A 26065-nucleotide genomic window follows, 5' to 3' on the forward strand; every position below is an offset into this window, starting at 1 on the left:
TCCTAAGACCTCCAGTAATTGACGCCCAATCAGCAAGAAAGCAACAGAAAGCAGAGATGGAAAGATACACAGCGAAGAAAGAAGCAATGCAAGACAACTATCCTTTTCCCATTCCAATCCAGCCGTTAATCCATCAGAACAGAGAAGAAAAAAGAAAGGAGATACAAGAAAGGGGTTACAAACGAAACCAGTAGAGTCATGCTTGTTTGGAGAACATCATCCAAACGCATCGACACATGCTTTCCGATAAGCAGAATGATTCATGAGTATTAGCGATAAAGGTGACGTCTCAGCAATAGGTCAGCAACATTGCGTTCGTGATAGTCGATACGCTCGATAGCAGCACCAACCGCGCCAGCACCGCCAACCGACTGCATCTCTCCGAAAGTACGCTTAGAACGACTAAGATCGCGAGAATGCTATCCCTGTTGACCCTGCGATCCCACGTTTGCTAGACGTTGAGAGAAGATGTTCAAGTCATCACGCGCGGCAGGTTCAGATGCAAGGATGTCGCGCATGTTAAGCAGAACGTGCTCCTCAACGTGGTTACCAGCAGCAGAAAGAATCTGAGCAACCACTGGTGTGTGGGCTAGAGCGCCTAAGATGGCATGAACCATCGGATTTGGGTGGGGTGGTAGTTGTGGTGAAGGCGAGGGGTATGCTCCAGCTCCAGAGTTAGGAGCAGAGTATGCTTGACCAGATACAGGTGACTGGGTGGTATAAGGATTGGGAGGCGTGGGAGCAACACCAAACTGCTGCTGGTGGGCATGGCCGTTCTGCATGGGAGTGAATCCTTGAGGCGGACGAGGTGAGAATTGAGGACCGTGTCCGTTGCCATTGGCAGGGCTGGCATCGATTGGCTGGGGAGCATCGGGTACGACAGGGTTGTCCCAATGATCGGGCTTGTTGACGACAAAGGTGACAACAAGCATACGCTCGGGTACATTGGTATCGAGATTGTTCAACTCGAGTAGGTTTATGTGAGGAGGCAGGTTATGACCTGGACCGACAGGAGTGATGTAAACGTCCTTGACGATCGAAGACATACCGCGGGCCTTGCTGATAACTGCGTAACGACCACGAGTAGCGAAGTAATCGAAGATCTGGTCGAAAGCGGCGCGGTTGTCGTAAGGTGTCAGTGCAAGAACCGAAACATCACTCTTCTTACTCCACTGCAAACCACACAGGTAGTCATCGGCGCGCTTGGCCTCCAAACGACCTTCGATCTCGAGAACAGAGGGCAGGAGTTCGGTCCAGGGCATGAATTGGCCGAAGTCGTTGCCGGCGGCATGACGAGCACATGCAGTGAACTCGGTGACACCGGGCTGGACGAGTTGGCCCTTCCAGACGACGCCGTTGGCTTCAGGTGGAGCATAATCGGTCTCGTTGTCGTCAGCTAGCATGCGGTCAACATCGGCGTCGTGTTTCTCGCCCTTCTCTTGAGGTGTCTGTGTCTTGGCAAACGAGCTACGTCTGCGAGTGGGTTGAGCTTGTTGGTCGGCGGGCGTCTTTGCCCAGACAGAGTTGATGTCGAAGTTTGACTCGCGGCGGTCGATATCCATAGCGTCAGGTGATGCAGCGGCACCAGCAGTGGCAGGAGCATCGGCATCAGGTGTGGGTGGCTTGTCTTGGTCTTCTCTGCTGCGAACAGGTGCTGAGGTGAAGACTGATACATGCGAGCTCTCGGCTTGGTCGTCAATGTACTCATCGCCTTTGTGGGTGCGGCGAACACGCGGCTTGTCGTCTTCATCGTCACGCATCATGACGGCCTGTTTGTCGGCCTCTTCCTTGAGCTGTTGACGCTGCTTCTGCAATTCCTCGCTGGCCATGTCTTGGGTAGCCATGGTTGCGAGACCGTGTGCAGTCAGAGAATTGTCGAGCATGCGTTGAACAAGCATAGGATTCTTCTTCATGTTGGCATGGATGGCTCTGAATTGCTGACTGTAGCCCTGCGAGACAGGCGGGCTGCCATAGGTCTGGAACAATTCGTATTCGATGCGTGAGGCGTGGTAATGGCTGACGGCTTCGGCGTTTTCGCCAGGTCCGAGGCTGTAAGAACTGAAAAAGTATGAGTTAGCCATGATTGTGTGATGAAGTTGAGAGGAAAGAGAGATGCAAAAATGACGGGGAAGCATTGGCTCTGAAGCTGGTGAATCAGGAAAGCAGGAAAGAACGAAACGCAAGTGTGGAAGCTGCGACTTACCCAGTTGTGATTCTTTCACGAACGACATCACCGAAAACCTTGACGAGTGCCTGAGCAGGAACCTGTCTCTCCTTGGGCAGATCCTTGACTTCTACAAGCGCTGTATCGGTATCAACCTTGTCTTCCTTCTTTTGCTCCGACTTGCGACGCTTAGGCTGGGTAGCTGCTGAGGATGATCTTCTGGTCTCTTCGGCCTGTGTCTCCGGCGCCTGTGTCGGCTCTTGCTGAGCTGGCTCTTCTTCGAACTTGCGCTTGCTGCCAGCAGCAGGAGCCGAGTCTTGCGAAGGGGGTGGGATGGATGCAGAGGCAGTAGGCGCAGGGCTGGCTTGCTCGCTAGCCGGAGCCTCGGACTTGACTTCGCTCTGGCGAGCAGCCTTCTGTTGACGACTCTTGGGGCGCTTCTTCTCGTTGCGCTTTCGTCTCTTCTCAGCCTCGTGGTCGGCTATGCGAGTCTGCCACAGCTGCTCTCCGCGCGCCTGGGCCTCCAGCAGATCCTTGTGGTCGTTGGGCTCGCACAGCTCGCAGAAGTAGTGTTCAGGCTGCTTCTCCTCCTCCAGCGGCACGCCCATGCAGACATTGTGCTGCCAGACTTCGCAAGTGTCGCAACTGACGTATTGGCGACCGACCTCGTCGTCCTTGGTGTCTCCGCAGACGCAGCGAATGACTTCATCGGCCGCTTCCTCGTCGTCGAGTTCGGGTTCGGGTTCAGGTTCAGCTGACTTCTTGCTGGTGCTCTTCTTGGTCGAGGCGGTGGCTGTGCCTTTCTTGTTCTTGGGTGTTGCTACTTCGGCAGACTCAAGTTTCGTGTGCTGGCCCTTAGTCGCGCGACCACTGCGTCTGATGTCTGTTCGAAGGGACATGTTAGCTAACTTGGCTCTCATGTGGCGCATTGAAGCGCATAGCTGCGTGCGTGGTATAGGCCATGTGTGAAGGTGGGTGGCAGATTGTCTTTGCTTACCGGACATGGTTGTTGTTGTGTTTGGCGTCCCGTTCTGTTTCTCTGAGTACGATGTGTTGCAACCACAGACAAGAGCAAGGTCTTGCAGGCGCACAAACGAGTCAAAGGTAGGTGTGGAATTGGGACAGGCGACGGGAAATCACTCTCGTGGCGGCGCGCGTGTGCAAAATCACAAGCTGAGTTCAAAACTCCGGCGCAGTCTACTACTGGCGACGCTGTGTGTCTGTAACAGGCGCACTCTCTTTCTCTGCAAGCTGGAGTGTATCTCTTGCGCGCTGCGCCTTCTGATCTCTCCACTCGGCACGCGATGATGCAGTCAAAGACGCGCAGAGATGAGGTGATGGATGTTTGTCTAACTTCTAATGCCCAGTGCGCTTCCCGAAAACGAAAAGCTCTCCTCCTTTGAACAGCCGTAGCAATGTGTGTCGATGTCGTCGTCGGCGCGTCGCGTGAGTGGGCGCAAAGGATGTCTTCTGTCAGTCGTGTGCCCAAGTTGCGATGAGCAGATCTTGAATGGTCGCGCGTCTTGTCGCAGAACTTCAAGAGTAGCAGATGTTGTCGGGGAGTGAGCGCGCAAAGGCTGCTGTTGTTTGAGGTGAATGATGAGTGGGATCGAAGAGGAAAGGAACTGAGACCTTTGCGCGATTGCGAGCTTCGCGTGGTCACTCTGTGACAGCTCGGGAGTGCGGGAGAGGGGAAACCACGACGCGTGCCACCCAATCAGCGTTCGTCGGAATATCTTTCCTTTTTCTATCCTCTTCTTCCATCCTCCACATGAGCCTTGCGAGTCGCGAGCCATGCTGTGGCGTCGAACCTTCAAGAGCCATGATTGTGTATAAGCCAGTATGGTCGCTACTCAATAAGGGCAATAGAAGCATTTACGATTGGAAGATTGTCACCGCCTGTCATCTCCCCATCGATAAGACTATCTAAGCATGGTGATCTCTCGTGTGCCAAAAGAAGGCCCGACCGGCCACTATGATAACTCCGGAACCTGAAAGGGTCGCGCTCGACAGAGAATCGAACCCTCGAGGAGCTTGTATACTCTGACATGCTGACAGGCGAGTAAAAACATGCTACGGTTGCAAAATTAAATCCTGCCGCTTCTGTGGATCGAACACAGTGCCTCCAGAATACTCCTGTACAAGACAGGAAGGACGTGAAGTGGACTTCAGTCTGGCGCTCTCCCAGATGAGCTAAAGCGGCTACTGCTTGGTTCGGCTCAGCAGATTTATATATAATCTACACAAACGCGGTCTACGACAAGGCAGTACATAACAGACTGGTTGTGTACGAGCGACAAGCAACACTGCATGCAACGCCTTTGCTTGGGCGACTTTCTCGAGCTCCACAAAAGGTGGGTGAAGGATTGATCATCGAAGATTGAAACTGCGATGGAATTCGTCTATGGCTAACCACGAACGCTGGTGAATCACGGAACAAGTGCCGAAGTGGATCAACGATGGACTTTCACTCACGGATATGTCAACATGCACCCGTAAGGACTTTCTTGAATGTATGAGATACTTCTCCAGGCATCTTTGGGCATTGTGGAGTGTTCTTGAACTTGTCAATATTCATATCAGGGTCTTACCATCAGCATAGTCTGTGAGGTTAGCCGATGTTCAACCGAAGTGGTCCTTTCTTCAGGAAGTAGACAGAAGATGCGCAAATGAAGAGAATAAATATGTGTTGAATTAAGACCCGGTGTTGTCAAAGTCTTCCATGGATATGTAAGCGTAGAAAAGCAACCCGCTGACCACCCCAACACCACACGCTATGAATCCCAACGCAACCAACAGCAAAGTGACAATAGTAGAGAAAAGGAAAAGAAACGGTAGTGTTCGCACCGCCGAGAGAAGTACGAAGCAAGTGAAGAATGTGAGGACAGAATGGAAGGACAAGGGGTATCAACAGAGAAAGGCAAGCTTACTACTCAATGCTCATCCTCATGATGCCCTCATTCGTGTCGACCATACCCTGCAGACCTATCCTCCTAGGAGCAGTACCATTGCCGTTACCGCCACTGGTGCTCTTCTCGAGAGGAGCGCCATCTTTGGGTAGAGCTTGATTACGTGCTGCAGCGGAGGCAGCAGGAGAGGCAACAATGGGACTGCCGCCATGCACACTCATACTAGGACTGACGGCCCTGCGTTTGAAGCTCTGCATATCGAAATCATCGTCTCGGCGACGCTTTCCAAAGGGCCTGCGAAGGGCATCTTGACTAGGGTATGTAGAGTTCTGGGTGTCGGTTTCCGAAGCGGCGGATGGTTCGTTCATGCTGATGACAGATGCTGAACGTAAGACGGTGCTGTCGGCAGGTGAGTCCATAGCTATGTCACCGGATAGTGATGAGCTGCCTCTTGTAGGGAAGGCGGGTGGAGGAGGTGTGTGGAGTTCATTTTCGAGCTTGTGCCAGTAGTCGACTCCACCAGAATTGCGGTGAGCATGAAGGTTGAAACTGATAGGATTGTTGTTGGTAATAGTGTCGGGTTGTGGGTCGTTGGGATCGTTAGGGTTGGCGTTAGGCTGTGAAGACGAAGGACCAGGAGAAGGACCTTCGAGATCATGAACCGGGTCGTGGTTGTGAACTTGACGCATTGTTTCTGCTTCGCGACGGACCTCATTGTCGACGGGTGCGGACTCTTCGAGCAGAGCAGCACGAATGCGCGCAAAGTTCTTCGTCTTCGGCTAGAGAGTTGTTAGCGTAGTCAATAAATATATGTCTGGACGGTAACTTACCAGTAGATTACCTCGACGAGTGACTGCACGGCGTACAACACCAGGGGCTGAGGAGGAAGCAGCGGCTTCGTCCCCACTGTCGTTGCCCGATGAAAGTGAAGGATGCTCAGGCCTAGTCTCTTTCAAACGCGGCCAGCCAAAATGAGCGGAGCCCTCGATGCTGCGCAAAGGTGGCGGCGACGTTGTGCGTGGGCTGGGCATGGCGGAGTTGTTGCTAGCACTACTCGAACTCTTTCTGCTTCGTCCTTTCTTCAAACGACTACGCTGGAAGGTCTTCATCAGACTGGCGTGGGCTGGTGAAAAGTTGTTGCTCCACATTATGGTGCTATGGTTTCCAAATGGAGTTGTAGCCTGCGGGTTGGTCGTTTTCCGCACTTGCGGAGTTGTGAGAATCGGATCGTCCATGTCGTCCATCACATCATCGTCGCTCGTGCTGTCATCACTATCCTCGTCGGCAAGCATGCTAATACTGCCCACACTGCTACTGACGGCACTACGATCGGTCTGAACCTGGGGCCAGAGGTTGGGCGAGTCGAGCATCATGCTGTTCACGCTGGGCTTCCTAGTGCTTTGTGTCATGATGGGCGACGAGCTGGGAGAAGGGTTGTCGGCGAGCGTCGAGTGATGAAGATTGGTGCATGCTCTGGAGAAGTCCAGACCGCGCGAATGGCGCGGTAGAGAGGTCTGGGGCGAGGCGTAGGATGTTTGCGTGTCGAGCTGAGGAGACAGAGGCACGCGTTGGATGGTGCTAGGAGCTGCCATGGAAGTTGTAGCTGTCGTCGCCGTCGTCTTGGGTGGCATCTGCAACGACAACCCTCTGGCTAAGAAGTCGGACCGCCTAGGCGTCTGTGGCGAAGTGTCCAGCAGGTTGTCATCCTTTGTCGCGTTCGCCAGCCGGCTCGTCAGGAGTGGTGAGGGCTGCAGCTTGGTGGCCGCGGCATCCGAGATGGAGCGTCTCTTCGAAGGCGTGCCCATATATGTATCCATAACTCTTTCACGATCCGGGAGTCTGACCGATCCTCTACAGTCTTCGCTTTCTCATCCAATGGTCAAGTCGTTATGTAGGAGCGTTCATGGTAGCCTAGCCTATTGTCTTATTGTCGTCGTGGCAGCCTTGCTATTGTCTCAAAAGCTCTGTGGATCCAAGTCTGCTGTATGCATTCGGTCCTTGAAAGTAATTCTGTCGATGATAAAGCATTGAGCAAGTCACGGTTCAAAGTACGACCGTTGCTGTCAACCTCGTCTTCCCCACATCTCATCACTACCCTTGCCTTTATCCAAGCGCCTCACCAACAGAAACCTGCACATCCAGAGGACCCGAACATCAAGACATGTTAGGATAATCTTCTCTCTAGACTAAACCATGTTGAGTACTTGATTCAGTCTTGACACATTTGGAAGTGTTCATGTCTCCTAGACACCTCCTAAACTGAAGCCAGGTAAAGAAAGCCTAAGCTGGCCGCTTGCTTTAGCTAAGGACACCCAGCATTACTCGGACCCCATCGCTTGAGACTCTTCTGAGTCTTCTCAGCCCAAAGTTGCACCAGCTCAGACTGCCATCTCGCAATCATGAGCCATCAAGACAAGTGGCTCGGACACTGTCGTCCGCCTTGTGTGAAATCCCAATCACAATCGTGTCTTCTTCCACATGCTCAAACAATGCCTCCAAGTTCATCCCAAGACCTTTTGACGTGAATTGGCCAAGAGCAAATGGCACCACCTTGACTCCCGCCCCGGCACATGTCAGAACTTCGACCTCCAAGCCGTATCCATGTACCGTACCACATGTCAGGCAGCTATCCTGAACATGTATCAATCCCCGCCGCCTTGATCGTTGACCGCTGCGTGCGACTCTGCTCACTCCTTGGTTGCTCGCAGTGACACTGCTATCAATTGCCCAGAAGCACAGGGAGCAGGAAGCGCGTGACACTACCCGCGACAACCCATGTCCGGCACGTTTATCTTTCGACAACATCTCAGATCGGACCGCGGATACAAGTCCCGTAGGCAATTCTCCGCGACAGCAATCGTCGTCGAGTCTGTGAAAACGCCGTGCAAGGCGCGGTTGTCTGTTGCAAACCAGCCCCAATTGTGCCCCGCAGCCAAGGCCCTTGACCGGATCCTTGAGCCGCAAGGTCACCACCTCATCCCCGTCACCTCCATGTCAGCAATTGGCCAGTCCATGACTTGAATTCCTTGAACGCCATGCTAACCCAATCTCGGCGCGCTGTTCCTGAGGGCACATGCGTTCACGAGACTGCTCGTGCATATGTCTCAAAGTCGCAGTGAGTCACGAACGCTGCCATCCGGGAGGGCCAAGGGGGCGAGGTAGTTCGTTTACGGATTGACGGATCACCTTTTGCGTATCTCAGCCTTCCCAGACTCTTGGATCACAATCAAGGTTTCTGGTCAATCCGTCTCCAAGGCCTTCTAGCGTACACCATGCATCCTCTCCGCATGCTTGTCGCTGCTGCAGTGTGTCGCAATGCACAGCCATACGTCGCCGCAGCCTTTCGGCGTCCGTTTCGGGTATGGTATGTCTGCGTGTAATTGACGTCGGCGGGTTGTGCATAATTCAGGCAGACAACTGCTGCTTCCCTCAGGTTGATATAAGTAAACCTCAAATTCTCTGTCTTTCGTTCCTTCCCTCTTTCCCCACTCTCTCATTCACACCTGCCACCTATAAAGGAAACCGCCAGTCAACAGTTTTCCCCAACAAACATTTCCCGTCAGCACCTTGCTTCACCTCATACACAAACCAAACAATCCTACTCCAAATATCCTCATGACGAGACTCACCCCATCACTGGCCCCGGCGGTCAGCCAACCCATGCCTATCAGAACAAGAAACAACATGCCTGCTGCCGCCCCCGCTGTGCAGTCCACCTCTCCTCCTTCACCAAAGGGAGTACGCTTCTCGGATACTTCTTCAATCATCGCGGGGTTCTCAAGACCTCTCACCTCAGAAGAAGCATGGTTACTATTCGATTTTGAGACTCACTCCCGCGAGTGTCGTCAATGCATTTCACCATACAGACGATGGCAGGAACACGCTTCGTTGTGCCACAAAGGACTACACATGTCAAAACGTATTGCCGAGGCCATGTACATGCAGAACGGCAAGGTCTTCGAAAGGTACACTCGCTTCAAGAAGCCTTCACAAGTCGAGATTCCGCACACGTACACCTACCTCCGAGAGCAATTGCTCGTCCTGGAGGAATCTGCAGCCATCCGTCATGCCCGTCGACAAGAAGAAGAACAGAGACCTTGCGTCAGAGTCCACAATGGCAGCAGTCGCCGCAACGACGAACCCCAAAGGTCCAGCAGTACCGAAGTTGTCATAGAAGGAGGCAGCAGAGACGACCACCGCCGGAGAGACAAGTATCGACAGGAGGAGCCTCGTGAGACCAGGTATCACAACAACGACCGCGAGCACAGACACAGCCACAAAGAACACCGCTCGGAGTACCGTCGCGACGAGAGAAAACATCGAGAACGTCGCCGAGCTGCAGAAGTCGAGGCAGAAATCAACATTCGAGAAACGAGATATCGCACGCAGGAGAGGAGACCAACTTGGGCAGAGAACGATTTGAGAGCACGCCGGTAGTTCCATTGCTACGTTGCTCACGACTTTATGATTCGACGATATGTTTTACTTTGGCGCTCAGGCAGGGACTTGATACCCCGATGCCGTACACAGCTGTAATGCTCTTGTTGTTATCGACTGTAATGTCTTCTTGTTCTTCTTCTAGTATTGGTACTACTACTATCACCTTTCTTACCCTTGAGCATTTTCGATCTCCCTCAATTTCATCCAGCCTTCTCTCTGCGTTGTTCATAGGATGGTGTGCCGTGTTGAGGAGGAAGCGGTGTGTTCCCCGCTCACTGCTCAAAACACGAGACTCGACCGAGCCTATCACATTGTATCGGTACCTGCATGTTCATCTGCCGTGCCATCGAAAACGCATCACGCATCCGCCGAACGCATACACAGATCTAGCGGTAAACGCGTCTGCGGCATGATTTGCTCGCTGTCGACGACATCCGGTGGCTGGTGTTGTCGTTTATCGTCGCACTCTTGATTTGCCTACAGCGGGTAAAAGAGCTGTCCGAGATTGTAGAAAACCGCGATATCTGCCCTGATGGTCAATTGTTATTGGTCTGTCTTCATTGTAGCGAGAGAGAAGGTAAGCCAACAATCTAGTCTTCGAGTATGGCGATTGGTCCCACGAGAACGGATTGTTCTCACCCGGCACGTGGTGCACGGAATGGTGTACTCGCGAACAAGTTTTGTTCGGGCTGATCACCTTGCCGCCTCATCTCGATGACTTCCTCTCCACTATAAAATATCCCTCGGGATGAATGGTGGCCTCCGTTCTTGTCTTGTGGACGGTGACTATATCTTCCCTGATCTTCTTTTCTCTGACAAGTGTGGCTCGGTCTTTCTTCTGTTGGCCAGATCGCAACATCGACGGCAATATTAGATACCACATGATCGAGCGTCCATCTCTCGCCACAATACAGGTTCTGGTTCTTCGTACTACTGGATTGGCGGACATAACAAGCGCGTCACAGAACTTGAGGGCCTGGAACGAGTCATTGGATGTGCAATACCATGACACAGAAAGTTCGAGATTAGGCAACATCTTCCACACCGCTGCAGCGTCACGGTATACTACGTGTGGCAGTCATCTTTGTCACTATCCGCTTCTCCAATGACCAGAATAGGCGGGAAAAGAGACCCAGAGATCTGGTAGCGAATGGGAAGCAGAACTCAATTCAGGCGGCCCCGATGTATTCTCGCGAACAAGGCTTGCCGACTCTTTCCGTGTGAAGCGATGCACACTTGTGCTTCAACAACACAAGATGGACTCGGCTTGTTTCCAAGCGAGTATACCAAGATGCTTGTTGTAGAAAGAGTATCGGAGGCGACCGATGCTGACTATCAAGGTATCATTGACTACCACCGTCATCTTCACCAATCTGGCCTGAAGGTATATTTTTGCCTATTATGGAGAACACGACAGATGCGAGTACAGAGTCAGATAAAGTACACATCTTGTAGACTGCGATATCGCTGTTGCTGCTACTCCAGTCTCTGAACGTGCTTTGTATCACAGTTGCAGACCGCGACATCGCTGATGCACATAGACTGTTTGTAAGTCCTTGTGCACAATCCTACTGTTCCAATCGCTCGGTACCCATACTCGGAAGTGAGAGTAACATCTATGCTCTTTGTCAGAGAAGATTGACCTGTCATCAACTTGCTGACCAGATTTGGTGATTTGCTATCTATCAGGCATATGGCACCCGATGTCGCCTCTCCACCCTAGACCTTCTTGATGAGGTTACACATATCTCAGCCTTCAAAGGTGTCCAATGTAACGAAACCAATATTGAGACTCACCGGTAGAGTCACAGTCCTGTTGTCGCTACACTTCGCTTCGTAGCTCTGCTCGAATAAACAGTCAACTGCCAGCTCAGCATCTGATGCTGGAGTCGTAGACACATCACATCCGCACCTCATAGCCTCTCTCTCCATTTGTCAACGTTTGTTACGCTTGCAGTTGTAGTGATGCACAGTGGTTTTGCACAACGATCAGTTCCCATCGAAAGATGCTATCAGAGCGTCTCTACTTCCTTTCAATTATCTCATGCTAGTCTGATGTTCTGATATGTAAGGAGGGATGATAGTTGTTGTTCAAACGCTGGCTTTAGGCTTCACTCCTCTACTACCTCGCACCAAAATTTCCCAAAACTCCATCAACCTCACCCCTCTGTCCCTTGTAATAAATCTCATATCTGAATGCACAAAAGAAGCACCTCTCACCCTACCTTACATACCAAAGAAATCCTCGTCAGCGTCCAAAACCGGCTTCTTGCCACGCGTTCTTGCCAAAAATACACAAAACTTCAACCGCCCTCCTTCATCTCAACTATACCAAAAACATTGTTTACACATGCAAAAGAAGGGTCTCGCCGGGAATCGAACCCGGGACCACTCGCAACATAGGCTTAGAGTTTCCAAGAATGACTTTCGACAATCTCCCTAAGCGAGTATCATACCGCTAGACCACGAGACCTCGAATCAATTATGATTGGTTCATGGAAAATTATCGGACAACAGTGTATATAATTCCTGCAATCAGAGCGAGAGAGTGCTGGAGGGTCCTGTATACCACTCGACTGTCTGCCATATATTTGGCGTTTTGCAATATTGTGTGTGGGGACAGAAATTTGGCGAGGTTAGCCGAAGATCGTGAGTGAGAACCACGCAAAGTATTCAGTAGCACCGGTATGCATTTTGCTTTGACTACCATGAGAAGTGGAAACGACACAGAGGCAAAGACAAGGGTTCAAAGAGTCGAAGCTTACATCCATTATGGAAAACCGGCCATATGACAAGCTATAACAAAAGGAGGGTATATATACAAGAAAGAAGACAATCATCCGTCATGAAAAAGAAAAGAGAATGGCAAGCACCCCATCTACTTCCTGTCGGTCAAATGCGGTAACTTGACCATCTTGGCAAGCCCTCTCATGACATTGACAGGTGATTCTGATCTCTCGCTATCCCTCAAACTGTCTACGTCTTCAGAGGTTCTGGCCTCATACGTAGAAATCTGTACTTTGTGCGCTGGCTTCCTGGGGTCCAACCCCTCAATTCCCATGATATGATCAATTGAACTGGTAGGCGAGTGTGTGCGTGCTGGCTCTCTGAGGTGATTCTTCTTTCTTGGACTCGTGGAAATGGTGCGCATGGAATATGTGTCGTCATCGTCACTGACACGTGTGGCGCTGGAGATCGTGGATACTCTATCACCAGTGACTGTAACAGTACGGGTTTGTGTGATGCCGTTGAGGCGGGAGAGATCGTAGCTATCGAGCCCACTGGTTGTGCTCTTGTTTTCAGAAGCTGTGGAGGACTGGACCAGGCTTCGACGGGTGAGTGTGTATAAGAGACAGTCTACCATTCCTGAACAAGCGATCAGAGCCCCAGAGGCAAGTTGGTAGCCTTCATGGACGGCGTAAGTATGATGAGCCATACTCCACATTCTTCCAGCCGAGAGGGGTAGTGTAAGAATGATATAGGCGAGAGGGAACATCAACATCAACCGTGCTGCTCTGTCGACCTTGGCGTGTGTGGTCGAGTGTGAAGATGGCAGTATGGTGGTCAATGTGTTCTTGAGATGGAGGAAGATCAGGAGATAGATGATCACCGTCCCAAATTGCACGGCAAATATCCAAATATCTGGAAGCAAGAGTACAGTCAGCATGTGTCTTGAAGATAGCAAAGCTGTCCCCTCGTCGTACGTACAGTGAAAGGCCAAACGTTCAGTCTGGAACTCAGGAGCAGCCCAGCACCATGCGCCTGCTCGTACATAGTAGTGGTTTCCATGTAATATGGGACCCATGGCAGACAGGAAAAGCGCAAAGAACCAGCCACCAGCAAGGGCAGTGTAGAAAACAGCGGGTTTAAGATGACGGCCCATGACCGCACCGTAGAAGGTGTGAAGAGCAATGGCCATGACAAAGTAGCCAGAAGATAGATTTCCTAAGAAAGATGGTCAGCGTTGGTGGGGTAGACACTGATGCGAGTGACTAACCTGCGTTGAGCAAAAATCCCTGGCTAGTACACTTTACTGAAGGTGCAACAATCCCATCGGTGAAGACCCAGTGGTAGCTGAACATGAACGCGACACCCTGCATAAGATCCGCACACAAGAGGTTGATGATCAGAGCGACATATTGGTTGTACCCGACAAATGTTTTGTAGTGAGCGCGCCATGTCAAGAATCTGTAGATGATGAAGAGTAGCATGCCAATGGACGAGGCAGCTGACAAAAGACCGATTGTTCCTGGTACCAGCATACCCTTCTTGAGAGCAGACGGTAATGGTGACATGCTCTCGGGGAAAGGAAAGTATTTGGCCGGTAATGAAGAGCTTCCCATCGTCGTAGACGCCGGTACAGCTCCAACAACTGTAGCCATTGATGTGGTTGGTGGAGAGTACAATCGTGATCGCACGAGTTGGGATGTCCGTTTATTTGAACAGTCTGTAGGATCTTCAAGCTTCCTACACCACAACGCAGACGGTGACCCTGCAGGAAACGGTAACGGCGAGGTTGTTAGGTTGTCAGAGATTGATGCAGGTCTGAAGGTCGAGCGACTGGGTAGAATAAGAAGAGTGCTGAGTGCAAATCGATATTCCGGTAGACTGGTTCAGATCAGAGGTGAACAAAGCTGAGTCGAGATCTGATGACGGGCTGATGGATATATGAAGGGGCGAAAGAGCAAAACCAGGACACGGGGTACATGTGGTGGTCTAGTTGATGGTATGCCTACGCTAGAGACCTCATGGCCCGCCCATCCACCTTTCTGCAAGTACGGGTAGGATAGCGTATGGCGACTCGAATTCAGACACATGTACACGGGATGTCGGGTCATGGCTTGCCAATAATTCAAGTCCTCACGACGTGTGAATGGATGGCGCGTTGCCAGAACTCCTGTCAAAAAGGTTATCAGGGGCGTTCTGGCCCTGGATTTTAGCCATGTGTCTCCACAACCCGCTCATGCACGTCAACCGTCAACTTGCAGCATGACTTGCGTCTTTGGCGTGAGCTCGCGTGTGAGATGGCGTGTCCTGTTCATGAGTCGTCTCAATCCAAATCATGGACCTCTTCATGTGGTTTCCCGATATTGTGAAGCTTACTTGTGGGAATGGGAAGCTCCCAGGTCAAACACATTCTGTCGCGAATATATCATGCAGAGAACATTGATGATTCCCACGATCCCGGACGATCATGCAAGAAGCCTAAAGCAAACCCTCGAGGGAAGAGTAACGCAAGACTCGTAGTGGCTTTGGAGGAACCTGCAGCTGCCGCGACATATACAGGTCAATTGTGCTTGAGTAGACTTCTCTTTCCATCTTGCTTATTTACGCGAAAGCTTCCAGATCTTGACAGTCGCTTCCCGGACGGCAAGAGAGAGAGAAGATCCAAGAGGCGAGCAAGTCCTTTTCATCAGACCTGCGCTTGTGGTGGTGTGGCTTCCTGATAGCCCATCATAGCGCGTCCTGCAGCATGCAGGGGACGACTTTGGGTCAAATTCAAAAGTGAGAAAGGCTGGCAGCGCGCCAAGACACGTGCTAGTCCGACAAGCGCGACGGTCCGTTGCCGACCGGACCGTCAACTGGGCAAAAGTAACTCCTTTTCGATTCGGTCTGGGTAAAGTGATCCGACCATTAAAAATACTTCCTGCCGACATGAGCATCTCAAAGTTCAAATTTCATGGTTCAGTATCGCAGGGTGTGCTTGGAGCACCGGGTCAACGATTAGATGAGTATACACAGCACAGACGAAGAGAACTGCCGGCCAATAGCCAAGTTTGAAGTAGGAACTAGGATGCTGGTTTCGGATGAGTGCAGCAGTCAAATGCAGGAAATGATTGTTTGGAAGTGCATACCATGTGGCCCATATTGAATCACGGATTCTTTCGGTGAAACAAACTTTCGGTTGATCATGCCATGAGAGCATGGGATAGTACGTCTACTCTGACCCCGAACTAGAGCGATCCAGGATCCAGGATTAGAAAGCACTAACCATACTCATGACACCATTGGTACAGCAACTAGAAGGAGAGAAGGAAGCTCTTCATGTTTGTGTGGAGAGTGTTGATGGAATGCTCACAGCCAAAGGCTTCTCCCAAAACATGGCCCTCGCCGTGTGCTAACATTGTAACAACGTTTAGCACATAAGAGATACGAGTTCATAGAGAGAAAATGGAGATTGCTACTATCGCCCACACGTCCTCTGTAATCGAGCGTGTAACGTCTATATAGCCACCACAACAAGGCCGGGCAATGCAAATGCAAGCGAAAAGGAAGAGAGAACCTGCTCATCAAGACTCTCCAGGAGTAACACCAGCCATCCCAGTCATGAAATGTCGCTTCAGATTGCTCATCTTGTACGATCGGGATCAACGCTACCTTGTTCCAGATCAGCAATTGGCTCATTATCGTAATTGTGGGTGTTGACTGCTTGCTCTTGCACGTCATCAATATCTAGCGATTCGTCGTGCGAGTGAGCGAGGAGTGGTTGAGCTGATGAGGACGAATATGAGGAAGCTCCACCGCGACCGAATGAACGCACGACATCAGCCTTGCAGTTGGGACATGTACGGCGGCGGGTTGTGAGCCATGGAGTACTGGGAAAAGTCAGATTGAAACAATCTCTCGGGAGATATACGCGAGAAAACTTACATGCAATCGACATGGAATTCGTGGCCGCAAGGTAGGCTCATTACACGGCTGACGCCATCCTCAAACTCATCAATACAGATGGCACAGTCACGTTGTCTGCCGCCATACCTCCTACGCCACTCAGCTAGTCCAGCCTCACGCTTCTCCTGCACTTGATCCAGGCTCGGACTGTCCGCAGGGCTGGAACTGGTCACGGGCACTCCACTGACAGTACGAGATCTTGGTCTTGACCTTGTCTGAGAGATAGGTCGCGGTCCAGCGTGCAGAAGGGGTGTAGTCTGAGTAGGTGACCCAGGAGATGCTGCGGCAGTTTCCGGAGCATTGGAGCTGTTGCTGCTGGGAACGGTATGATAAATCCTTACAGGGAAACGGTCAACAATAGATTTGGGAGCCCTCCATCTTCTGCGACGGATGCGAGATCGAAGCAATAGTAAGGCGTAGACAATAGTCAAGGTGACAAGAGGCGAAACAACCAAGACCAGTAGGGTATCGAAAAACGGCGAAGAAGACATAGATGCAGGAGTCAAAGTTACCCACAGGCCATCGTGCGACTCATCAGTGTTGTCGCGCTCATCAGTAGCCTTGACAACAGGCTTACTGTTGACTTGCGATATGACGTGTGGTGATTTGACGTTCTCGGAATTGGTGATTCTCTCATCACTCGAACCAACGAGACGACCAATCCATGAGTTTGGCCTGTCAGGGGCCGACTTCTTGAGATCCGATTTACTCTTCCCGGACTTTTTAGGTACCTTGAGGTTGATTGGCTTCTCACCAGCCTGGTGATATTCTCCGCTCCCAGGAGTTATGCTGCCACCTTTAGGACCTGCATGAGGTGCAGCAGAATTCTGTTCAACCGACTTGGGTAACTTGCTCGACACCGTCTCAGCAGCGTTGAACTGTGGATCAAGCAAGTCTGGATCCCGCCAATCGTGGACACCGATGACAAACTCATCACTGTTGGGGGTCTTGGTCTGTTTGACAGGTCTGATAGTGGTGGTAGATCTGGTATTGGGCTTCTTCGGAGTTTCATCCTCAAAGTCCTTCTGCAGAATCCAGTCAATCTTACCGCTGCTGGGTGGTCTCCTGCTGTCGTGGCGATCCTCATCCGAGGACGAGAATAGAGAACCTAGCCAGCTTCCCGACTCTTCTTCGTCGTCTTCGTTTTGGCGGTTGGGAACCGGAGAATGAGTAGGTCTAGTACTGGTCGAGTCTTGTTTCTTCTTATTCTTTTCAGCGGGACTACCGCTTGAAGGCAAGCCTAGGCCTAGACGCGCAGCATCCTGAGCAGACAGACCTTCACGGAAGCCTCCTGAGGGAACCAGCTTGGAGAGGAGATGGGCAGTGGTGTGTGAAGTAAAGATGGACGGGATGGTAATGTTGGATACATCGCCCCTGGCGTACATGGTCACCAGTGGTCCTCCACGCATGTCATCGCCCACGATTAAAGCAACTCCTCCTCTTCTCTGTACCCACTTGGCCTTCTCCAGGAAGCCACAACCACCTCGAGTCAGCAGCACGACTTTGCCTGCTATCTCTGCCGTCTCTTGAAGTGATTGAATGTCTGCATGACCGGGTTTCTTCGCATTCTTTGCCGACTGTTTCATCTGGGCGGAGCCGATGTCGGAAGAGGGTGATAGGGGTTGATGAAGGTGGTCGTCTGTTCCATCAACCTGGACGTCTGCAGCGCCACTGTCTGCTTGAACCTCTGAAGCCAAACTCCTCTTGTTCTTGCTGCCCTTGGCATCTGGTGTTGCCGAGTTCTTGCTCTTGACATCCTGAGGGATGGTCTCAAAGTTTGGAGGGGAATGTTCGCCGTCACTCCATCCTGGCACATCGCTACAACCGAGCTCTCCTTCTGCTCCAGCGATACCTCCATGACCAGGATTGTCGTCACCAAAGCCGGCGCCTATCCAAATCTGGCCGCTCAGGCCTCTTCCAGGTAACGGCGGGCCAAAAGCAGCAGGGCGGGCGAGGAAGAATGTCGAGTTGTCGTCGGTCAAGCTGATGATAGCTGAGGGCGGGAACAGCGACGAAGGAGAGTTCCAGCTAAAGTAGGCTCCAAGGCGGTGGTTGCGGTCGCGTGCTGCAGAGACGGACCTCGTCTTGGAAGCGGCGACGAAGGATAGGACTATAATGAAGATCAGGCACGAGGACAGCGAGAGGAGCAGTCGTAGAGGCCGCATCTTGGCTGTGATACGGAGTTAGGTATACAGGCCGCGTTAGCACAGCAGTTACAAAGCGCGTTGGTGCTTGTTTCGAGCGTGGGTCATATCGTTAAGGCGCTATCGATTGGTATACGCCCGTTTGACCCGCCTGTAGGGCAGCGATGGCGATGGCAGCGTACGATGATGAGGGCGACAAGCTGGGGATGTGAGAAGCGCTTTGCTGTGTCTAACTGAGCGAGGAGGCGTATAAACAGGTGGACGCGTCTGCGAACAACAGAAAGTATTTGAGAATATAAACACTGGCAACCGTTTTCTCTCTGAACACACCAAACCAGGCCAGACTGAGGGGTGCGACCGTGTATCGAGTACCTTGGGTGCTTTGCCTTTTGCGCGCCGCATGACTGACTCTGGACTGGTCACTCTCCATCTCAAACTCTGCCGATAGCCGAATATGCACGTGATGCCGTGATATTCATCATCCTTGACATGTTATCGCTGACGAGTCCTTGTCCAAAGCAAAGTGAACACTGACATCAAGGCATGTTCCAGTTCAACTGCAAGCGCTGGACCACAGAAGAAACAATGAGTCGAACGGCTCAACTGGGTCTCAGCATGGATAAGCCCTGGACGACACGCCGTGACCCGTTCTCTATCATTGCCGTTCGACCCTTCTACGAAGCCGACTCCCACACACAGACTCGAGGCTTATATAGGTAATCTCGTAGTGCTCAGGTCTCTCCCGGGTTTTATATGAACAGAGCCCCTTTGAGATCGTGAAAATACTGTTTCTCTGACCATCAAAATCACGAGGCTCTGCTCAACAGATGAATATGCTCGTAAAGACACACTTAAATGACATCAACGATTTGCCGGTTAACGCGCATCACCCGCCGAGAGGTCTGTGTGCGGCCGATGGAAGAGTAGTCCGATCTCTTCCATTGAAATTGATTCCTAGCCAATACTTATATAAACAACGGCTGTGCGGAACAGAGGAGGTTATGGATGCTGCATGAGCACCCTTGCACCTCGCAGCATGCACGACGGCTCGACCTTTGCATGCGGTCAGCGATGATGGGTACAGTACAAAGATTCGAAGGACAAAGTCGAGAAAAGGTCACCAAGCATCGCCAAACAGTGTGGGGTGAAGTGGGGGTGGAGCTTTAGAGCGATCATGGACATGATTTTGGCAATCGATTGTGATCGTTAGGCTGCGTCAGTGGCATATTTTGTCTCAACATTTCGCGTCTTGCTCGTCCTGACCGTCAAACTATCCATAACCCGTACAAAGCATAGGCAGATCTATTCGAGATCGGCACGATGGTGAGAGCATGAAGCCTGTGCCGTTTCTCCAACGTGGTAAGTTCTGCTGGGGAAGGACGCGATGGCGCCTGCCGTGTGTGGGCAGGAGCACTTTCGTCATGCTTTTCAGACAGATACATGGCGGTGGTTCCTTCTCCATGCGTCTTCTTGCCGTATATGCGCTTTTCTCACGCTCGCCTTGAACCTCTCGAGTCCCTCGCGCCCCTCGACATCTTACATCAACTCGCATCTTCTTTACCTGTTGCACCAGGCTTGCTTTGACACTATCCTGTGCTTGTCCTACATTAGCTTAACTTAGTGCTTCGGTCGCACGACTACCTCCTGCAGCAGCAAACATCCTCAGACCATCACCACTACCGCATCTCTTTTATATCGACTCGACCATACATCCCATCCTCAACCATGAATCTCGACCGTCCAGGCAGGGGCATCACCCTCCCCTTCATGAAGTACCGCGAAAGCAGTCAGCATGAACACCGTCTCTCTGGCTTTGGTTGGCTTCCTAACAAGATCCGCAACCAATTCATCGCCGTCGTGGGCGAATTTGTCGGAACCTTCCTCTTCCTGTTCTTCGCCTTCAGTGCTACTCAGGTCGCCAACGCTGCTACTGGCAACGCCTCGGAGCAAAACAACGACGATGGTTCCATCACCCAAGCCCCCAACACATCGGCCCTGTTGTACATTTCTCTGGCTTTTGGCTTCTCTCTAGCAGTCAACGCCTGGGTCTTCTTCCGCATCACCGGTGGCCTGTTCAACCCGGCAGTAAGTCAATCATGTGTCTCTATGCTTGTTTGAGAGTGCTAACATCTCAACAGGTCACCCTCGCCCTTTGCCTCATCGGTGCGTGCAAATGGGTCCGTGGTCTACTCGTCTTCATTGGACAGATCCTCGGCGGCATTGCAGCTGCTGGAATCGTCTCATGCCTCTTCCCCTCGGCCATGAACGTGTCGACAACCTTGGGAGGTGGCACCTCAATCGTCAGAGGCCTGTTCATTGAAATGTTCCTCACTGCCATGCTCGTCTTCACCATCCTCATGCTGGCTGCCGAGAAACACAAGGGAACTTTCCTTGCCCCCATCGGTATTGGATTGTCTCTCTTCATCGCTGAGCTCACTGGCGTCTACTTCACAGGCGGCAGTCTCAACCCTGCTCGCTCTTTCGGACCCTGTGTCGTTCTGGGCGTCTTCCCTGGATACCGTAAGTGCACTTCCCCACTATAAAAATACACAATGTTCTCGAGAAGCGAGCACAGTCCAAGGAGATGCGAAATTTCTTGAATCTGCTTTTCTGGACACATTTTTTCTTGATCTCATGCTTTGTTCAAACCCAATACTAACCTATCGTGTTAATAGACTGGCTCTACTGGCTTGGACCCTTCTTGGGATCCATCCTCGCCGTCGGCTTCTACAAATTTATCAAGGCTCTAGAATATGAGACGGCCAACCCTGGACAGGACTTCAACGACAAGGAGGCCGAGGTATTCCAGGTTGATGAGGAGACGGCAAACACAGCAGCAGATGTGGCAAGACCCAACGTGGCAATTGGACGTAGTGAGTACATTGCAGATGGGCGCGGCATCTACCACTCACAAGATGTCCGTCAAGCTGTAGCTGCTCCTCGTGCTCCTGCAAACTACGGCAACACTGGCTACGGCAACACTCATCCCTCCGGTCCCGCTCCCGCCCTTCCGCCTATCAAGCAAGTGTCTGGCGAGGACAATCACACTGCACCAGGACGTGGATATGATGGTACCTTGTCTGGAACTACTCATGACGGTAGTGATTCTGACCGTACTCGTGATAGTCTAAATGTGCCTCGAGATGCCCACCGTGCTCCCGATCACGTTTACGACGAGAAGACACGACGAAGTTCGGAGATCAGCGGAACCCGTCATCACGAGAAGAAGCGTCGCAGCTCGAGTCTCAGTGGTAACCACCACGGCGATCGTTACCAGGCCTCGGCCGACGCAGAAAGAGGAGACATCGGAGGCAGTTACAAGGTTTCGGGACTTTGACCAAAGAGTGAAGGAAATTTGATATCTTGATAGCATTACCACATCGATGTGGCAGCATGGCGTTGGAGGGTTCATTGTTTTTGAGGCAGGCGTTATACATTAGGGAGGCATGACGGACTTTACTCCAAGACTGTTGCATTGACAGATCGACACCTACGTATCCTCAGGAACAGAGCAAGCTGTTGATTACCTATTGAATCATCTCTTCTTGGGGTTTGTGATGTGCTTTGTCGCTCTACCCTTTTCTGTACGCGGTATGCTTTGTATGACAGTACATCACAAGAAGACCTGTCAAGCCTCCCACTTGCACAGGTATGCCATGCAGTGGTTGTGAAGATGCATGATAGTTTCGAGAGACAAGATAGTGTCCACAGAGTAAGGGTCTACTCTCGACTCGCTCTTTGGACAGGTCTCTGATGTAAAGATTGTTGTGCATTCTTATAGCGCCTAGGGTTTCTCTGGGAGGGACTGGGAGACACAGACGGATCTCTAACTTTCCCTCCGTCCTCCTCCCACGGTGATCAATGCTATTATGATATATATCTCTCTATAGACTATATAGGTGAGTCTCCGCAGAGAGCCAAGGGTGCTTCGAACTCTATAGTGAAGAATGCCAACCCATGGTTTAGAGACTATGCATGTTCATGTCAGCCCCATGAGACGAAGCTTCACCCGGCTGTTTCCAATGTTGTAATTTTCATGAGCAACAAAACAAGAGCAAAGCACCTTCTCCTTGCTGATGGGAAACCTGAGAAAAGTGGCCGATGGATGGGATAGAAAAAACAAAAGAAGATGTTCCGGTGCGGGGAATCGAACCCCGACCTCCTCGGTGAAAGCGAGAAATCCTAGCCGTTAGACCACACCGGAGGTGATTATGTACTAAGGCTTGGTCAAAAACGATCTAACACTGTTTGACATCATCAGAGGGCAGAAAGCCCAGAAAAGTGCTCCTAGTTTAGGAGATCCATGGTCGCTCTTTGCTAGGGTCAGATGAGCTTGTATACAGGCGTCAGGATGACTTGAGTGGTATAAAATAGTTTGTAAGTAGGTCCCTGGATATTTGAGTTGCGAGGTGTGCATGTCAGTGTTCTGAAAGGTTATCTCTCAGGAAAGGGGGTCAGGACATCGAAGGGAAGGGTTTCTCGAAGACCATTGATTCAGGCGACCCAAGACTCACCCTTGAGGTATGAAGAAGTATTTAGAACAGTATGGAATATTGGTACCAACCGAAAATACGCTGTGATGAGTATGACATAGTAAATAATGTTTCAGAGGAGTGTTTGAGGTATGACCCTGTCTTTGAGAAGGTCGAGGTCATGAATGCCGAGCCGAGCACATGGGTCGCGGCCCTTGGAGTCGTTCCCCGTCTCACTCGTCGGACAAAGAGAGAAGGAAGCATACGTATAGCATTTGCCGTGTAGAAGTATGGTCGTGCTCGTGGTCAATTACCTATTAAGTCTGGGGGTGTATACGATGTGTCAAGATATGGAGAGGAAAGACGACGATGGGAGCAATGAATATATTACACAAAAATGTATTATAAGATGAAAGACATTAGGTATTGTTGCTTGCTCGTTGCTCGCATGAGACATAAAACAAGGAAATTGGGTAGTAATGATACAAGCCAAACTGAGGACATTACGAAATAGGTGAGGTACCCACGAGATCTCCGCATTCCTGGGAGAAGCGGCAGTCTCGTGGCTAGGGTATATCATGAGCGTGAGAAGGAGACAAACAAGGAAACTCGTAAACAGGGCGAATGTTGTTCGAGAGTGAATCAATGTTTTTACTCGTACTCCTCCTTGACGCGTCTCTGGCTCTCGGAGTCGATGAAGCTGCCACGCGAGCGGGTGCTGGCCTTGCGACCAAACATACCGCCCTTGCGGGGAGTGCGGTCGCTTGACTTGCTAACGGCACCACCGACGCAGAAGAGGATCATGGCGAGGAAGTAGGCGGCAAAGGCTGCCCAGGTCCAGCCAAAGCCGTAGCGACCGAGACGGGCATCCTGACCGTTGCGACGGAAAGCGTTGCGGCCTTGAACGAAGCATGCACTGTGAAAGCCGTTAGTGGTTGTTGACCAGAGGTGACCAAATTGTGATCGACAACTTACGTCATGAGAGCGGCAGCGAGGGCCTGGAAGAAGGCAGCAACGGCAACAGTGAGGCCGGAGAGGTAGGAACCGAGACGAGTGCAGAGAGCCAGAATACCAGTGAGGAAAGCGATGGCAGCGAAGAAGAGAGCGATCAGGTAGAAAGCGAACATGAAGCGCGAGAGGTAGTAGTAGTGGTTGGATCCAATGAAGGATTGAGGAACGCCTTGGTCACTGCCAAAGTTTCTTGGAGGGTCGAAAGGACGAGCAGGAACGGGAGAACCGCAGTTTGCGTTGAGGCCATTCTGTTCACCACAGAGGTAGAAGAAGGTCCAGCGCAAAGGGTTTCGAGCAGCCGAGGTTCCTGCTGTGTCGACCTGGATGAAGTATGTCTTGTTGAGGGGAGTCGTGTTTGCAACGCCCGAGAGAATGACGAAGAATTGGAAGAGAAGTCCTGCGCCCAAGAGGATGAGGGAAATCAATCCCAAGATAGGTCCTGCGAGGTGTGTTAGCTTTGGAAGCGATTCTGATGTGTTAGGCAGCTGGACGTACGCGCTACAGCCATTGTGTTGATGTGACGAAGGTCGATATGCGATTAATTAATGTGTGGCCTAGGACGGTCGTCGAGCGGTTGTGGGGATGCTATGTCTAGGGAGGAAGATGATGGTTCAGGGCAGGTCACAGGGTGGTTTAAAGAGTCGCACGAGTCGTCGGACAGTGGGTGTCTTGCGGTGACGTGAAGGCAGCTTTTTTGCTTTGGCTTGTCTGAGTGGAACAAGGTTCGGCTGTCCAAATAATGACGTCGGTGAGATCACTCTTGCACTGAACGGGTGCCAAGATGCGGGAAGATGTCCAAGCTGCGTGCTGCTTTGGGCCCACAAGGGTCTGGATATGGTTCGTGCCTGAACGCTCTGCGAAGGTCAAGCTGCAAAAAGGTGCTGCTCCGAGTGGATGCGAAGTATGTTGCTGTTGTTTGTAGAGTACGATGGAGCGGCCAGTTGGAACTGCAGTTTGATTTGTACATTCCGCTGGCGCAAACGTTGGTCTGATGGCTGTTCCCAGGGATACCAGGATCTGCATCATTTCAAGCCACAACCGTCAGCTCGCCTAGACCCCCAATTGGCGGCCGACCACGACACCACCGTCTAAGCCATAGCTCTACCAAGCCAGCCCATGCCTACCAGACTACACTTGCTGCCACACCCAGACGCTTCAGCCACAGACCTGGCCCAACGCCCAGACAACACACAATAGCGCGAGCTCTCGTGGCTGCCTTCAACTCTTTGCGATTACTCCACGAGCTTGATGCCCGGACTTTCCTTCAGGTCTCTTTTTAGTAGCCTATAGCTCACAACTTACGCGACATGATGCACGACCGGAGCTGGTCTACGGGCTTCTGCTCAAGACGATGCCCAGAATGTCTGCAATGACCGTGGCATCGAAGTCAAAGTCAAAGAAGAGGTAAGGGACGAGAGTCAGGATCAGGCTTGATCAGCGCAATGGCCAAGTTATCAGTGATGGAGCATATGGCCGAGTCAGGAAGTATGGGATCAGATGTCGTGAATGGCAAGAACCACGGAAGAGATTTCAATCATGACTTAGTGGGTGCTCTCTCTTCATGGACACCGTCCTCGAGTAGTGGGTAGCTAGATATGGTGACGATAGTGCTGATACACCTTGGATGTTGCAGAAATCAGCATGGGAAGGCTTCCTACATAGATTTGGACACCCCGCCGTAGAGTCAACATCTGAGTCTCCTACATGAGCTCTGAAACTTTGAATCTTTGAAGCACCTCAAGAACGCAACCGAGAGTCGAACTCGAACCCAACACACAGCCATGCACAGACCACATACCGAGCTGTCTTGTACAAAGGCAAGCAAAATAATTAGCCGCCTTGATGCACAAGGATGACTGCTCAACCGCGCGGCTGCAAACAACACTCTACCTTGTAGACCATGAGGAGTGTAGAAAGCTGGTAGGAGTACTCCTGTTGAGTAGTTTTGCATGCATGTCTTAGGTCAATTACAGCATACTCTAGCACTATTGCCCCTTTCTAGTGATGAGCCTCCCACCCGTGACTTGTCTGTACCGCCGGGAGGCTTGTATTCTTGAACCGTTTTCGAGGAAACAGCGAAATATAGTGAAGAGCGTGTTGGTAGCGCGTAGAGTTTGAGTAGATGGTCGAAGGTGCAATCGAGGACAGGAAAGCTATCTACCGGTTTCATCCACGAATGCAGTACTCTAAGCACAAGTCGAGTCCGCCATGCTTCACGTCGCAGGTCTTGTGAACATCTCCTCCGGCAAGAAC

The 26065-nt window shown here is 51.4% G+C and overlaps 7 protein-coding genes across 7 annotated transcripts; 2 read left to right on the top strand and 5 right to left on the bottom strand.

Moving 5' to 3' along the window:
- Positions 1-419: 419 nt before the first annotated feature.
- On the bottom strand, positions 420-3063 carry M436DRAFT_80887 (uncharacterized protein; the record flags this gene model as incomplete). The annotated part of the gene is made up of 2 exons (XM_013573350.1): positions 420-2058; positions 2204-3063. The coding sequence occupies 2 exons, from the start codon at positions 3061-3063 to the stop codon at positions 420-422; spliced, it is 2499 nt and encodes an 832-aa protein (XP_013428804.1).
- Positions 3064-5093: 2030 nt separating this feature from the next.
- On the bottom strand, positions 5094-6890 carry M436DRAFT_71887 (uncharacterized protein; the record flags this gene model as incomplete). Its single annotated transcript, XM_013573270.1, has 2 exons — positions 5094-5852; positions 5904-6890. The coding sequence occupies 2 exons, from the start codon at positions 6888-6890 to the stop codon at positions 5094-5096; spliced, it is 1746 nt and encodes a 581-aa protein (XP_013428724.1).
- A 1867-nt stretch (positions 6891-8757) lies between these two features.
- On the top strand, positions 8758-9510 carry M436DRAFT_43548 (uncharacterized protein; the record flags this gene model as incomplete). Its single annotated transcript, XM_013572964.1, has 1 exon — positions 8758-9510. The coding sequence occupies one exon, from the start codon at positions 8758-8760 to the stop codon at positions 9508-9510; it is 753 nt and encodes a 250-aa protein (XP_013428418.1).
- A 3322-nt stretch (positions 9511-12832) lies between these two features.
- M436DRAFT_25434 (uncharacterized protein) lies at positions 12833-13829 on the bottom strand (the record flags this gene model as incomplete). The annotated part of the gene is made up of 3 exons (XM_013572912.1): positions 12833-13155; positions 13222-13458; positions 13511-13829. Coding segments are annotated over 3 exons (879 nt in total), but the record flags the coding sequence as incomplete, so codon positions are not given.
- Positions 13830-15862: 2033 nt separating this feature from the next.
- On the bottom strand, positions 15863-18350 carry M436DRAFT_43318 (uncharacterized protein; the record flags this gene model as incomplete). The annotated part of the gene is made up of 2 exons (XM_013572921.1): positions 15863-16109; positions 16165-18350. 2 exons carry the CDS (start codon positions 18348-18350, stop codon positions 15863-15865), a joined length of 2433 nt encoding a protein of 810 aa, XP_013428375.1.
- A 1737-nt stretch (positions 18351-20087) lies between these two features.
- Positions 20088-21189, top strand: M436DRAFT_16012 (aquaporin; the record flags this gene model as incomplete). The annotated part of the gene is made up of 3 exons (XM_013572901.1): positions 20088-20414; positions 20468-20849; positions 21005-21189. Coding segments are annotated over 3 exons (894 nt in total), but the record flags the coding sequence as incomplete, so codon positions are not given.
- A 2263-nt stretch (positions 21190-23452) lies between these two features.
- Positions 23453-24320, bottom strand: M436DRAFT_80893 (SUR7-domain-containing protein; the record flags this gene model as incomplete). Its single annotated transcript, XM_013573351.1, has 3 exons — positions 23453-23717; positions 23777-24251; positions 24308-24320. The coding sequence occupies 3 exons, from the start codon at positions 24318-24320 to the stop codon at positions 23453-23455; spliced, it is 753 nt and encodes a 250-aa protein (XP_013428805.1).
- Positions 24321-26065: the final 1745 nt, after the last annotated feature.

Source organism: Aureobasidium namibiae, assembly GCF_000721765.1.
Source record: "Aureobasidium namibiae CBS 147.97 unplaced genomic scaffold scaffold_6, whole genome shotgun sequence".
NCBI classification, from domain to species: Eukaryota; Fungi; Ascomycota; class Dothideomycetes; order Dothideales; family Saccotheciaceae; genus Aureobasidium; species Aureobasidium namibiae.